The sequence below is a fragment of the Arvicanthis niloticus genome, chromosome 15 (assembly GCF_011762505.2).
Source record: "Arvicanthis niloticus isolate mArvNil1 chromosome 15, mArvNil1.pat.X, whole genome shotgun sequence".
In the NCBI taxonomy this organism is placed as follows: domain Eukaryota; kingdom Metazoa; phylum Chordata; class Mammalia; order Rodentia; family Muridae; genus Arvicanthis; species Arvicanthis niloticus.
Window position 1 is genome coordinate 24538340 of NC_047672.1, and position 16184 is coordinate 24554523.

At 43.9% G+C, this 16184-nt stretch overlaps 1 protein-coding gene across 5 annotated transcripts in view; it reads right to left on the minus strand.

The window, feature by feature from the left end:
- Tbxas1 (thromboxane A synthase 1) overlaps positions 1-16184 on the minus strand; it is a 169292-nt gene that overhangs the window by 78604 nt on the left and 74504 nt on the right. For all 5 annotated transcript variants that reach the window (XM_076913512.1, XM_076913513.1, XM_076913511.1 and 2 more), the window contains one exon: positions 3732-3848. In XM_076913512.1, the coding sequence (XP_076769627.1) occupies positions 3732-3848 (117 nt within the window). The remainder of the gene's footprint in view (positions 1-3731; positions 3849-16184) is intronic.

Here is a 16184-nt window from a genome sequence, read left to right on the forward strand (position 1 = left end):
TGAAGGGGATTGTGGGACCCTGGCCTGTCTTTGTCCCTGCTCTGATTCTAGATGTGACCATTTGCTCCAATAGGCACTCTGTAATGGCATGCCACCATCTGCTGTTCTCACCGGAGGCCAAGCCAGCAGAGATGATTGATTTTAGACTTTGACTTTGCTAAATTGCAAGCTAAGGAGACCTTTTATCTTGATAGGTTACCTGTCCCAGGTATTTTATTGTAGGGATGCAAAGTTGGCTAGTATGATGGATGTTGGATTGTTGCCCTTGAAGCACTAGAGAATGAGGTTGACGTGGGAACTGCAAAGACCTACTATCCAACAGCACCGTCTTACTCAACAACAAACTATGGCGTTAACTCCCCCGGTGTTTACCTCTGAAAAATAAGCAAAGCAAAACTGATAATCAAACGTCTTTCTAACATGTTGAAGTGTGTGATGAATCTAATGGTTTGTAATGTTTTATCCAGCTATTCAACCATGGAGGCATTTTTATCCTCCATGATTTCAAATCCCTTTCCTTGGTAGTTGTATTAATCAGATTTCTGCCACTAGGACAAAACATCTAAGACAACCAATTTATACAGAGGATGTGTTTCCCATGGCTCACAATTTTGGACAGTTCGGTCTGTGGTCGCACGGGTCTGTGGTGAGACAGCATGTTATGGCTGGGGTTTGTGTTAGAACAAAACCTCTCCTTCGTGGCCAGGAAGCAAGAGAAGGAATCTGAGATGTTTGGGATGCCGCAGTCCCCGGATGCACCTCCTATCAACTCCCAGGAGAGCAACACTGGGGACCCAGCCTTTACCATGCAGGCCCTCAGGAGGCATTCAGGATCCCAGTCCTAGCAGAAGCCATCAGTGGGTTGTCAGCTTCCTCCTCAGTGATCTCCCCTCTTGTGTACCTGAAGGCCACCTGCCACTCTCCTGCTGATTCACGCAATCTTACAAGAGCCTGTGAATGTTATCCCTTCAGGTTGAAAGAGTTTTAGAGGAAAACACAGATGCACTGAACGGTTTCTACTGTGTCTCCCCTTTCTGATGAGTTATGACATTTAAAAATAAAGCAAGCACTAACCTGACCGAGGGCATACCATTATTTATGTGTTTCCCTTGGAGAAGTGTGGATTTAATTTCAATTTTGTTTCCTGAAATTAAGTCCATTTACTTCCTGATTCAGAATAGGACTGCACACAATTCCAGACTTATTCACAGCCTTTGGTGAGGAATCTACTGAAAGACTGTCAAGGCTTAAATAAATCTCCCAGCTGCCCTTTTAAAGGCACAAACACTTTTGGAGGATGGGTGGAAAATCTGCCAGGTTAACCAGGCAAAATTTTCTTCTATGGAAAAATCAGTTGTTTTCTTAGCCATCCCTAGTAACCCATTCTGTAAGGCCCAATCACTAGTCTATCAGCGTACTGTGAGACTGCTGGTCTCTTCTACCTGAAGCGGAGAGGCATCGGTCACATTCGCTCTGACTCTGGCTATGCATATTATCTGCAGGAAGACTAAAGCCAAAAAGCAATTTATTTTTTAAATGAAAATGTGACCTCACTTGACTCCCAGCTTTTCCAAACAAACAAAGGCCACACAAATGTCTGTGCGCATACTCATGCATGCGTGTGTGTCTGTGTGTGTATGTGTGTGTGTGTGTGTAATTTTAAGCACTGTTGGCTGAGGCAGTCTCACATTAGATAAATGAAGTGGGTAGGTGCTCAAAGTCTAAGAAAGCCTCCGGAGGTCAACAGGGTGTGTGAGTTAGGGAAGGAGGCGGGTGGTACGTGGGTGTAGGTAGGGACCATAGCTGCCAAGGAGCCAAAGGGAAAGTCTCACCATTCAAGGAAAAGCGGGCATTTTATTTTATGTTTTTAGAATAACCCCTGGGACTTGGGGCAGGGGAGGTGATAAACTCTGAAGTTTGGTGGCAAAAGTTCAAAAACCACGCAGGACTTGAGGAAGGATTAGCGATCTCCGTGCAGCTGTGTGCCTGGGCTCGGCATCCCTGCTCTCCCTCGTTCTCCTTTGTCTCTATGACCTGCTTTTTCTCCATTCATGTGTGCGGCTTGTGAGTTCCTAAGAAGACAACAATTTGCTCCATCCTTTTAAGCTTCTCAGTTATGGGTATGTGTCCGTGAGTGGGTGTGCACAGGCAAGCATGGCGGCCCAAGGAGGCCAGAAGCATCTGGTTCCTAGGAGGTGGAGTTATAGATGGTTGTGAGCCACCTGACGTGGGTGCTGGGAACCAAACTTGGTTCCTCTGTGAGAGCAATGTGCACTCTTAACCATGGAGCCATTTCTCACAATCCCTTAATTTTTTTCTTTGATTTCCCCCTACCCCCTCCCCCCTTTTTTGGCACACAGCGTCAACTAAGAAAGTTTCTTAGTTCTTTGGTTTTTCATTCACCCATTGAGTCATCATTGCTGGGTGCCTGTTAGATGCCCTGTGTATACATCTAAAAGTTAAAAGGGGAACATAACACGAAAAAGAAAAAAAAAAAAAAGTTTTCCCTTGAAGCTTCCATGCACATGAGACACACAACACAGTAAATATGTAAACTGAACGGACCCTTAGAGTCACTGACAGAAGTAAAGAAATGGCAGGGCCTGGAAAAGCAGCAGATTTCAGGTACAGTGACAAAGGACAAAGCGAACACACACGGGCTGCCCCATCCTGCCTGTAGTAGAATCACGGAGTGGCTCATAAAGGCCACAGGTTCTCGGGCACCTTAGATAGTTTGAGTCCATGAGACTTGGAGTAGCAAGAATTAGATTTCGTTGGTTGGTTGGCTTGGTTTTTTTTTTTGGAACAAGGCCTCACTGAGACAAGATTTATACTGATTTCAAATTTGTAATTCTCCTGCCTCTACCTCACAAATGCCAGGATTATTGGCAACGAATTGTGATTGACCACTGGTTCCATAATGAGAACCAGTGATCTAAAGTGACTGGTTCAAGGAAGGATCTAGAAGCCATTAGGGTCACATCTGCTGTGGAAGGAGGTAGAGAGGACACACTTGGGCAGCCTGTCCTGTCGTTACCCACTCCTTCCACAAGTGATTGGAGAAACTGGCTGGGAGGCAAGGCCAGCACCAGCTCTTGAGTGCACAGTTGGTATGGAAGGGAGGGCCACTGGGCTGAGGAGGGAGAATGCCCAGAGTCTTCAAGAATTCATGACGTCTCATGGAGCTCAATGGTCACTCTAAATTTGTCTTAAAGATGACATTAGTCTGGCTGACTACCTAGAGTTCTGCTTGGAGAACATTTCTCCCCCTCCCCGCCCCCGACACTCATGACTCAACCTGTAAAGTGCTTCACCATTCAGAAATTGTTCCCCCCAACTGGTCGTTTAAAGTTCACAATCTCAGACCTGGTCAGGGCCTCCTGGGTGGGAATTTACATCTGAACAGGCTCCCTCAGCTGATCCATTATACATGATAGTATGAGAAACACTGTTCTACTTTTCTCCTGAGTGCCTCAAAGTGCCTCAAGCAGTGTCTGGACAGCCAGGTATGCGATGTGAACCATTGATTTATGGTTTCTGGGTGTGTGAGACACCAGAGAAATAAAAAATGCTTTGCTTTCTGTATAATAATTAGGCCGAGGGCTCCAGCAGGTGAGACACTTGGATGTGCCACCTGGGCTAGCCTTGCATCTGGTCCAGCTCTTTGCCATACTTTTGGGGAGAAAAAGCTGGATCCTTAAGGAACAGAAGCCATGTTTCCTGTCTCTTACCTCATTTAACCGTTCAGGACTGAATGCAGACATCAGGGCACCTCTGACTTCTTCCCATCTTCTGTCACGTAACAACAGGACACTGTCTGCTATCAGCTTGGATTCCAGACCTGAGGCCTGATGGAAAGTGACAAGCAGATTGTTAGCACCCTCAGAGCCAAAGCCACCTTGGTGGCTGTCTTAGTTAGCTTTAACTGTCAATCAAGTCATCTGAGAAGGGAGTCTCAATTGAGGGATTGAACAGATCAGACTGGGCTGTAGGCAAGTTTGTGGTGGTTATCTTGTTTGTTAGTTGATGGAGTGGGGTCCAGTCTACCGTGGGCAGCACTATTCCCTAGGCCAGTGGTCCTGGGCTGTATAAGAAGCTATCTAAGCATAAGTATGCTCTAATTGTATTTTGAGAGATAAGTTTTACTTTAACAGGAAGAGTGATATGTAGGAGGAGCTAAGTGGGAAGGAGTACTGAGAGGAAGAGATGGAACAAGGAGAGAAGATGAAGAAAAGGAGAAGCTAGGTGATGAGAGAGAGAAAGAGAGAGGGGGCATGGAGGCAGATGTTCACATGTCTCAACCAGTCAAAGATAGTTTTTATATCTAGGTTGTGTATTGGGTTACGCTTCTGATTGAGCATTACCAAAATTATAAATCCTTTGATTAACATTTTTAAAAAAATCGTATAAAAGCAAAAAGAAAAGGGGGGGGCATGGGACAGGGGTGTTCTAGGGAGGGGAAATGTGGAAAGGGGATGGCATCTTTAATGTAAATAAAATATAAAATAAAATTTAAAAAAAAAGAAGCTATCTAAGCATGAGCCTATGGGGGAGCCAGCAATCAACATTTTTTCATGGCTTCTGCCTCAAGATCTTGGTTGACTTCTAGCCCTGACTTCCTTCAGTGATGTACTGTCTGGATCTGTCTGGAAGGACAAACCAAATAAACTCTTCCCCCTAAAGCTGCTTTTGGTCAGAGTGCTTTATCACAGCAACAGATGACAATTGAAGGACATAAAAAACACTCCTGTTGAAATCCACCAATGACCCAAACCTAGGCTGCTCTTGCAAGGACAGGGAAAGAATTATAACATTTGTGGACAAAGATCTAAGACTCACAGTTGAGGCCAACAGGGACAGATTGACAGATCTGCTAGCCTTGTCCCAGTGTGGACATCATCAAAACAACTCAGTAGCCTCTGTGTACCTGGAGGCATCTGTGAGGCCCTCTGAGGATGACCAAAGTGAAAGGTTGGAGGTCACATCTGAATTTTGTGGCAAGAGATTTTGGGTGTCTGGATTGGTTGGGTTTGGGTCAGAGATGACAGAGCCATGTATCCATGCTCTTAGGATGTTGGAGGTGAGAGAAGGGTGTATGAACAGGTGTCCTTCAGAAGCACCTCAGGAGAGCTGTTTGAAAGGGCTTGTGTGCTCTGGTGGTTCTGTGTTCCAGTATTCACTGGGCTTTTCTTTTAACTTTAATTTTGAAAATCTCATATGTGAGTTCTGTGTTGACATCACCCCCCTTCTCCCATGCCCACCCCTGCTGACTCCTTCTCAAATTCATGAACTCTTATTCTTTAATTATAGATATACACACATAAATTCATAAGAACAATCTGCTGAGTTCATTTTGTACTGCTCATATGTGTTTAAAGATGGCCTTGGGATTGGATAACCTCTTGGGGCCTCCTCCTTGGAGAAGTTCGATTCTCCCTCCCTCAGCAGCCAGGAATTGTCTGTTGCTCTTCATCCAGGGCTGGACTGTTGCCAGACCTCCCTATATTTGCTGGTACATCAACTGGTACTGTCATCCAGTAGGCCTTGCCATCTTTTTTCTTTTATTGAAAATATATATTTCTTCAAACAATATGTTCTGATTACCGCTTCTGCTCCCCCCCGCCCCACTCCTCCCAAGGCCTTGTCATTTTTTTTTCAAGCCTTGTTTAGGCAGCAGCATTGTTGAGAGCTCCTGTGTGCAGCTTCCCTGTCATGTAGAAGACATGGTGGCGCTCTGGGCCTCTGGCTCTTACAGTCTTTCTGTCCCCTCTTAGATGTTCCCTGAGCCCGAGGTGTAGGAGCTTGTGTTGAGATATTGATTGGGGATGGGTACCCCAATGCTACTTGTTCTTTGCATTCTGACTAATTGTAGCTTTCAGTAAGGGTTTCTGTTGGCTGCAAAAGAAGCCTCTTAGATGAAGGGTGAGATCGACGTTTATCAAGCAAAGGGTGAGACCTGCATTTACATATATGCAAGTCATGTGTCCAGAGGGAGGCCTGTGAGTATACACACGACTTGGGGCAGATAGGAGTCAAAGGAACTCAGAAGGCACAGAGGATACGCAGCCCTGTGTCTGGAGTAGGCCTGTGAGTGTCACTGTGTTTTCCTCAATCAGCATAGATTTGTTAAATGTCCAGCACAAGCATTATGGCTTGAATTGTATCTCCTAAAATGTTATATATTGAAATTCTAATTCCTAGAACCCCATGTTTGACCATAGAGATTTTTAAAAGGTTATTAAAATAAACCAAGCCTTTATGGTGAGCCCGAATCTAGTGTGTTTGGTATCTATACAGAACCAACAGGTTCTTTTAAGATTAGGGCACAGACAGAGGACCATAGGGGATGTAGAAGACAGTCATTTAAACCAAGGACATAGGTCCCAGATGGTCAACTCTGACTTCACTTATACTTCCAGCCTTTCCATACCTGAGATAAAATGCATTTCTGTCTGTGAGTCCTTCAGTGTAAGATGCTCTCCTGTGGTCTCCCCAGGAAGCTCAGATAATGTTCATGAACTGGTTATAGAGAGTATTGAATAGGTAAGATGTTGCTTTGGCCCTTGAATTGGTTTGCTTTCTGTTGATATGACAAAGACCATGACCAAAAGCAACTTGGAGAGGAAAGGGTTTATTTTGCCTTACAGGCCATAGTCCATTATGGAGAGAAATAAGGGCAGGAACCTGGGCAGAGGAGCATTGCTTACTGATTTGCTCCTAATGGTTTACTCTGCTTGCTTTCTTGTACAACCCAGGGTGACTTGCCTAGAGGTAGCACCACCCACAGTGGGCTGGGCCCTCCCACATCAGTCCCTACTAATAATTTTTTAAAGATGTCCCACAGATTTGCTTACAGACAAATCTGACGGGGGCATTTGAGGTTCCCTCTTCCTAGATGATTCTAGCTTGTGTCGAACTGACAGAAGACTCCCCAGCACAGCCTTCACGAGGCTGACAACGGAGTGGAGAAGCAGAGAGTGATGGACATCATTGTGGATTATGAGGAAGAGAGTCTTCTTGAGGGGAAGGTTGAGTGTTACAGGGAGACACGATCAGAAGGTCTTTAAGGATCAGCCATGTAGAAGCTGAGTCAAGAAATACACAAAGGAGTCCCGAGACACCTTCTCCTTCCCTTCCTTCCCCCACAACATGCTTCTCCATCCTAAAAGCAGGTATCCCAGTGATGGTTACAAATGGTGCCCTCACTGTTGGTCATGTGGCCCCAACCCTGCGGATCCAGGGAGATTACAGGACCAAGCACTCTGTAGAACCATGTGTGCCATGGGGCTCCACTATTTCCTTTCACAGTTTTAATTATAGCTGAAGCATGAAGCCAGCCATCATAACTCAAACGCCTTGTAAAAACTCCTATTTAGAGGAAAATTATAATTTTCTGATAAAATATGAACACTCAAAATAAGCCATAAAGCATAACTGCGAAGTATCTAGAGGATTTAATTATATATTAGAACCAAGTTGCTGGGATATTTTTTCTGCAAAGGAATACCTCTCTATATTTAGAATGAGATTCTTTAGGAGTGCCGTGGCCACTAAATTATGGTTTTATGGAATTTTTGGAACATAATCTGTTTATTTAGGTTCCAGAGTCAAAGGAGGAAATCATACGTTATGGGTATTTATAGAGAGGCAAAGCCCCAGCCTGTGCCACGCTGCTACGGCTTTTTGCTTAGGAAAGAAGTAAGACACAGGTTTATACAGTTCTGCTACGACAGGCTCAGTTGTTGAGTCGGGATCCAGACTGACCTGATCCATCCTTAAGACCTAAGCAGTGGGGGCTGAGGAGCTAGCTCAGTTGGCAGAATGCTCGCTGTGTGTTAAGGCTTTGGGTTCAACCAATGGAACCCATGAAAAAAAAAAAAAAAAAAAAAAAAAACTGTTGGATGTGGTGTATGCATTTGTAATCTTAGCGCTGGGATGGGGAGACAGGCAGACCTTTGGCCATCCAGCAGATAGCCATACTTAGCAAGCAAGCTGGAGAACAATAAGAGTATCTGTCTCAAAAAAACAAAAAAACAAAAAACCCCAAAAAAACCCAGAAGGATGTTACCTGAGCAATGACACTTGAGGGAGACACAAAAGACCTAAGAATTGGATCTCTGCTGTTTTAAATCTTATACCCCACTCTCCATGCAAAATGTTGTTAGATTCTCAACCTATTCCCTTTTAGCCTGTCCTGTCCTCGGCCTATATGCTTTATTTGGGGGCTATCCATGGTTTCGTTTTTGTGTTTTTTGTTTGTTTGTTTGATAGCCAAAGTCAGGGGTAACATTCACAGGAGTGTTTCATGTCTAAACATGTATTAGAATAAAATGAACAGTGTTTGGTCATTTAAAAAAAAAAAAGATGGCGAGAAAGTTAATGTCAAGTATACTAGCTACTGTTCTTGTGGCTGTGACCAAATACCCAACAAGAAGCAGCTTTGGGAGAAGTTTATTTGGACTTATGTTTTGAGGGGATACAGTTCTGCAATTGTGGGGAGGCCTGCAGCAGGCTCTGTGGTCCTTGGGGGTGGGGAGTGTATTCCAGCTGCTTGCCAGCATTTCAGAAGATCAGAAAGCAGAGAGGGAAGAAAGTAGGCCATTTTCCCCAGAGATCCACTTCTTCCAGTGAAGCCTAAAGACTCCCCACCTCCCAAAATAGACTGCTGGCTGGAGGCTGGGTGTTCAGATACATGGGCCTCGGGGACAGGCTCACATCCAAACCTGTAGCCAAGGTATTTCCAAGTTCATTCAGGCCAGGCACGAATAGCATACAGAACCCATAGAATATTAGTGCAGGGAATAGCAACCAACACACAGGAGAAAGAGCCAGGTGTGATGTCGCAGGCCTGCAGCCCTAGAACATGGGAGACAGAAGCATACAGAGTGTGAATGTGAGACCCTGTCAGAACCAAAATCAGAACAAACACCCCAAACAAAGAAAATACCGGAAGAAAGAAAGAAGAGAAAGAGAAACAAGAAATAGAGCAGAAAGTCTTGAGTATCTCATAAATGATTTGGATTTTCTTGCCAAACTTATGTGCCAAAGGGTGCGTGGTGTGTGTTTTTGTGTTGTCTATGTGTGTGTCAACATCAAAAATCTATTTTTTCACTGTTGCACATGGCTAGTTTCTTACTATTAGTCAAAAAAAGTTTGAAAAGCCTATTCTAATCCAAACCACAGACCTTTGGGTCATCTCTCTCCACTTAAAGCTTATCAATCACAAGTCTGAAATCTCTTTGATCAGCCAAGGTCAGCCCGCTCCATCCTTAGGGCCACCACCCTGGCTGAGGTCATCATTATCTCTGCCCTAACTGATTGCCTTGCCTCCAGCCTTATCAGAGCCATCCATTTTCCACACTGCAGGATCCTCCCAAAGCATGAAAGTTGATCTCCTCGATGAAAGCTACAATGGAGTGAGGGGGGAGGGGCTGATCAAGGGGTTCTGAGCTGCGGTTAGGGGGAAGCAAGGCGTTCTGGTGTGCTGCTGTATGCCAGCCTTAGATGACAACGATGGGGTGTGTGGCAAAATGCTAAAAGAAAGGATATTGTGTTATTCTGCGGTGCCGAAGATAAATGATAGAGAAGGCAGGTGTGAGTAGCCTTGGACATCACACAGTGTAAGGATGCCTCGTTGTTATGCAAAATCATTACATTTAAAACTGTAGTAGCATAATGATGTGAGCATGACAATTTCAGAGTCAATTCTCTCTTTCCACCGTTATGTAGGGTCCGGGGATTGAACTCAGGCTGTCAGGCTTGCCCAGAGCAATTTTACTCAACAAATCATCCCACCAGGCCTTTTTATGCCTGTTAGCATTAGTTAAAAGAAGACAACAAACAACTCCTCCTTGTGAGACTTCTCCTCACTTGTTTGTAAGCCAAGGAATGTTCTCACTAGTCCTCTCCTCCTCCCAGACACAGGACAGGGACAGAGGTCTTTAACCTCTTTTGTTTTACTTTTTTCTTTTTCTGTGGTCATATGAGTGTAAGTGAACATGTGTGCTTTTGCATGTGAAGGCCAGAGGTCAATCTTGAGTATCATTCCTTGGGGAATCATCCAATATTTTTCTTGAGATACAGTGTCTCATTGGCCTGCAACTTACCAAGCAAATCAGACGGACTGACCAGTGAGCCTCGGGACAGCCTGTCTCTGACTCCACTGTGCTACGATTACAAGCCCATGCTACTGCATGCAGCTTCTTTACATGGGTTCCAGGCATCAAGCTCCCATCTCATGTTTGTCAAACACTTCTCTCTTCTCTATTGGGATAGTGTGGGGCTTTCTGGAAGTCCTGGCTGGACTTGGGAGGATAATGCAGGGGTCTGGCTCTGGGTAAGCTTTAGGAGTGATCTACCTAGCCCCGAGTTTTCTGATCTATAAACCATCAATTATAGTGTTATTTATACTCTATCAGGGTTGTGAGGTTTCTCACTTAACAAATGTTTATTGGGTACCTGGTATAAGCCAGGCCCTGACTTGGGTGCTTGAGATACATTTATGAACAAAACGAAATTCTCTGTCTGCATCAATTCCAGAGGAAGAAGGCAGACAGAAGCATAGGGAATGACTTGCCCACAGTGGGCAGGCAAGGTCTGTGTTTAATGTATCCTTCAGTGCTGAGTCCTTAGGGTATGTGATATTTGGGCAAACCTTTTGGGGAACAGGGGTGTGGGGGAGTCAACCTTCAGGCACAGAAATCATTTCAGCAAAGATACTAAGGTGTGTCTTATGGACCTCAAGGAACAAGTAAGGGTGGATGGTGGAGAGGTCACGTGACCTGTGTGTGTGAAGGACCATGGAACCTCTAAGGACTTCTACTCTGAATGACATAGGAAGCATGGTACATTTTGTTTTTGAGATAGGATCTCTTTTAAAAGTCTACACTGGCCTGGAATTTGCTATCTTTTATTGTGACAATTCTGGAATTTGGATTTCTTTTTTTAAAAACCAGAAATATTATATGATTATGTTTTTGTTTTAATCCCAGGTGTGGGGATATAGTGCTGCTTCTGCCTGTCTGCAGCAGCTGGCTATGATTTGCGTCGTGCTCTTGCAGAGGTGTGATTTTGCCAGCTGCAGATACTTTCTGTGATTGTATGATATTTGGAATTCTGGGAACTTTTCAGAGGGTATATAAATGTTCAGGCCCTGAGAGGTGGGGTTGTTGGCTGTTGGTTGTTCAGGAGTGGTCTGTGTTAGTTGCCAGACAATGAGGGAAACAGATTTGGTGTGTTTTGGGAGACAGAGCCAATAGGATTTCCTGATGGGTTGGTATGGGGTGGGAGGATGTGGTCCTTGATCTTCATTGTCAGCTTGACTGAATCTGAATCACCTAGGAGATACACCTAGAAGTGTCTTTGAGGGTGTTCTGGAGAGGTTTAACTGAGGGAGACCCACCCTTAATGAAGGCAGTACCATTCCCAGACACACATTCTCTCTCTCTCCCTCTCCCCCCCCTCTCTCCCTTTCCTTTCCTCTCTCTCTCTCTCTCTCTCTCTCTCTCTCTCTCTCTCTCCCCCTCCCTCTCTCTTTCTCTCTCTCCTCTCTCCTCTCTCTCTCTCTCTCTGCATGTGCATGCATGTGTGTGTGTGTTTAAGTGAGAAACAGAGGTGAATACCAGTATTTGTATCTGCTTTCTGATTACCAGCTGCCTCATGCTTCCAACACATGTCTTCTCTCCATGGTAGACTTTTTCTTCAACTTGTGAGGCAAAATTAGCACTTCCTAAGTTTGCTGTACTTTCCTAAGGCTTTGGTGTACAAGACAGTGACTAATATGGAGGCCAGAGACAAGGATGACAGTAAGAGTTTTGTATTGATACATTTAAGATACTTAGAACATCCTTGGCATGCAGTTCTTGAGACAACTTCATGTCATTCAGCCAATACCATGACCACTTCATCTTCTCTTAAGAGTCTGAGCCTTCTCATCAGCTCATCTCTTTACCTGGAACTCTTGGTCCCCCCACCCTGACCCCTTGCTCCCATTCCTTTTCTTGTTTGTCTGCTAGAACACAGCTGGAAACTCCTCCCAAGGAAAGCCTTATTGCCTGGACTTCGTTCTCATACCCTCGTACAAATAATACATTTCATTTCCACCTTTTATATGTATAAGCCAAAGTAATTTTTAAAGAAATTTTTAAAGAAGGGCTTTTAGGAGTCAGCACAAGTTCACGAACAGCAAATGGTGCCAAAGTAACTCCATTCTCTCTTCTTTCTTAGAGACAGATCTGCAGATGTGGGAAACAGGCATTTATGATTTGCTTCCAAGACATTCTTATAGAGAAGGAAGAGAAATAATAGGTGGGTAAGTAATTTTGGGGGGTATTTTCACGGCTGATAGAACAAAGACAGATGAACTCTAGCAATCTGGAGTCAGATGGAGAACCACAGGCTTCTACACTGAGGCTAATCCAATTGCGTATGTTATTTGTTACTGGCATCATAAACTACTGATTTGCAATAATCGAAGCTGAGATGAATGCTCTGAGGAGCACAACTGGACCTTAAGCCGACCCTCGCCTGAGCCAGCAAACGCTGATTCCAAATCTGTCAGAAACTTGTGAGAAAGAAAAACTTTCTTTTGAACACAGATGCAAAAGACATTTAAACAAAATCCTCGCTAGTATAATCCAGTGACAAGACAGAGACTATTTATCAAGATCCAAGGGGCCTTATTCAAAAAGCGTAGGCCTTGAAAAGCAATCAAATATGACTTGTTAACACAATAAGGGATAAGAATATATACAATCTCAACAGGTAAGAGATATTTAATAAATTTCAATAGCCATCGTGAGACAAAATCTTAGCGGACTCTGACTACAGTGATATGAAATAGGTAAAACTTTAAATAGAAGAAACAAAGCTGTATTTATTATAGATGGAGAAATAGCAGAAAGTTCATGGAGTGTCTGCCCACATACTTTCTGAATTAATACTGAGTGTAAGACTGTTGAGTACAAACTAAAACAACAACAACAAACTGTCATTATTATTATTATTATTTTTTTAATGCACCAGGCTGGTCTCAAAGTCTTAGAGATCTGTCTGCCTCTGCCTTCCGAGTGCTGGGATGAAAGGCGTGTGCTACAGCTTTATAACTGTTGGATTGTTAAGGAACAATTGTTAACAAATGATGTATAAAACCTCTAAACTAAAAATAGAAAGTGGTGCTAAGTGGAAGAGGAGTTACACGACACACTCACAGGCCTGGGAATTCTAGATTGTTGACTGGTCAGTTCTTCAGAAGTAGACAAGTTGACTCAGAACTATATATGCAAAGGATCAAAGCACCTGAAGGTCAGGAGAAATGATACTTCCATCTATTTATTGTAATGATAGAATATTCATCTGTGGGCATAAAAATTTAGCTGTGGGTATACAAATGTACCGGGGCAAACACATCAATCAGTGGCACAAAACAGGATCCAGAAACACACACACACACACACACACACACACACACGCTGTCTTAATTTGTGACAAAGATATTAGTACTAATACAGGGATTGGATGGTCTTCCTCACAAATGATCCTGGGCATTTGGAGATCAAAATGATCCATACCTTACTTCCCACCCGAAAGTCATCTGGAGATGCTGTGTGAAAGGCAAGGCAAATGAAACTCACTGAATAGTTCCAAAAGCTTGGGGCGGGCAAGATTTCTTCAACAGACTAGCAAAAGTAATGCCATTTAGAGAGTTTGATAATCTGGACTTTATTATCAAATGGTTACATTAAGAAAATGAACAAGGGGGCCAGGGAAGGTAGCTGAGCTGGTAATGTGCTTGCACAATCATGAAGACCTGAGTTCAATGCCAGGACTGGTGTGATGTCCACACGGGTGAGCCTAGTGATGTGCACTTGTAGTCTCAGCATTGGAGAGTGGAGACAGGGGGCTTGCTGGCTAGTCAGCCTACACTAATCACTAGTGAGAGACCTTGTTTCAGAAAACAAGGTGGGTGGTTCTGAAGGAACAACACTAAGGCTGCTCTCTGGTCTCCACATAGACATCTGTATGTGGATATCTGGGTGTGCGTGTGCACACACACACACACACACACACACACACACAAGCTAATCAAGAAACAAGAAAACTTCAGACAAGGAGAAGCTATCCCCAGTGCATTTATCTGCCAAAAGATTCAGATCATATAAGGAATGCAATTAATTGGTCAGAGAAAAAAGAAGTCAAACATGTTTTTAAAAATGGGCAAAGACCTTGCATGCACAACAGGGGATATTCAAATGTCAGGTGAGCATATGAAACACCACTCAATATCATTGCCCATTAGAGAAATGCACATTAAAATGGCAATGATATGTCGCTACCCAGCCGGAAAGCAACGGAAACAGCAGAGGGTGAAGGACAGGTAGGATGGAGAGCTCTGCCTCAGAGCGCTAAGGCAGCAGCAGACTCAGTCATGTTGAAAACTGATGCATGGTAAACAAGAAAGCCAAGGGCACACCTGCTCTCGTGACTCAGCAGTTCTGATCCTAGGAATGCGTTCCCAAGTTCATTTCCTTAATCTTAACAATTTGATTAGAACAAAGAAAACCCAGCAACTACCTACATGTCTATCAACGAAGGAACAAACGATCTTGTATATAGCAGAGAACTTTATAGCAATAAACAAGACGGATTGCATTTATTTTAGTACCTGGTTGGAGATAAATCTTACAGACACATTGAGGAAAAAAATATAGCCAGGACAGAATGGCACATCCTATAAGTTTTCATTTACATAAGAGTCGAGAATGGGATATCCAAGTCTGTGGTAATAGATGTCAGAAGAGAGGTTACTTTGAGGGACAAGGATGAGAACACTGAGAAGAAGTATAAGGGACCCTCCTGTCTTCCACAGAAACATAAGGAGACCCCCTGTCCAGCACAGAAGCATAAGGGGACCCTTGCCAAGCATAGAAGCATAAGGTGACCCCCCCACCCCCGCCCGTCATAGAATAGGCTCTGAACCTTGAACTGACTAACAATCATCTGAGTGTACACATTGAGTTTTATAATCAAGGTTTCTATGCTAACTAAAAATAAATAAATAATAAACACTGTGTCCGATATCTTTAATTTGTGTAGACTGGAATAAGATGAGTAAACACCAAATGAGAATCAACATAGATAAGTGGAAAGCTTCAAGTTGGGATCTAAAATTCAGAGCTGGGATAACCTCCAGCAATTCTCATTGAAGAGGCCTTAATCAACAGTGAGCTTGTTGAGCTGTGCTGGGCCATCACTGGCAGGAGAGAGGAAGCTTGGCCCACTTTCCTGACAGAGCCCTTGCTCGGTCTCAGGTAGTGTCTGTTGTGATGTGCAATAGAATTATACGTCTGTTGCTTCGGCGATGGTTTTCAGACATGGACCACAATTTAAGAGCTAAGTTAATTCCCCTGGCTAATTTAGTGTTTTTGTTTTTTTCTTTTTATTCCATTGTGTTATAGATTAGACCTAAGCACTCTACCACTGAACTACTTTGGACTCAGATTTCTCATTTCCTGCATGCGACTGAGGTTGCCGTCTTTCAGTGACTACATCATTGTCCCCTGCACTGTGTCCTGCTGGTCTCCCTGACCTTGGCTCACACTACTTCCTTGTATCTACTACCGATTTCCTTGGAGGCCAGGTAACTGACTTATCTAACATGGATTCCCAACAGGCTCTGGTAAGGTGTGGCCACTATTTGGAGCCTACAGGCCCCTGTGTCTTCTCCGCCTAAAAGAGGCAAGAATTGGAAGAGGAGTGCAGGTAAGCAGAGTGATGGAGGTTAAAGACATTCGGGGATGCCATGTCACGTGGGAGGTCACTATTTGATCATTGCCAACCGGTTTAATGTTAAGCCCGTCAAGTTGGTTGCAGAATATCACCAATGTATAATGTACCATGGTTGCCACTGCCACCAACATGTCTGATTCCCACATAATCTCACATTCAAGGAGCTCTCCACGGTCCTGTCTGTTTTACTCCTGGTTATGTGAAACCTTTGACATGTTCACTCGTTGGATTCTAGTCAACTATGGCTTATACTTTGGGATAGAAAACCACACACTTAGACCTTCCATTATCCCGGCAACTGACAGCAAGAGGCCTTCTTGAGTTGGGAAGGGGGACTGGGACTTATCAAATCCTCTCTCCTGTGACATTTTTCAACAGCTCTCTGCAGAGCCCCTAAG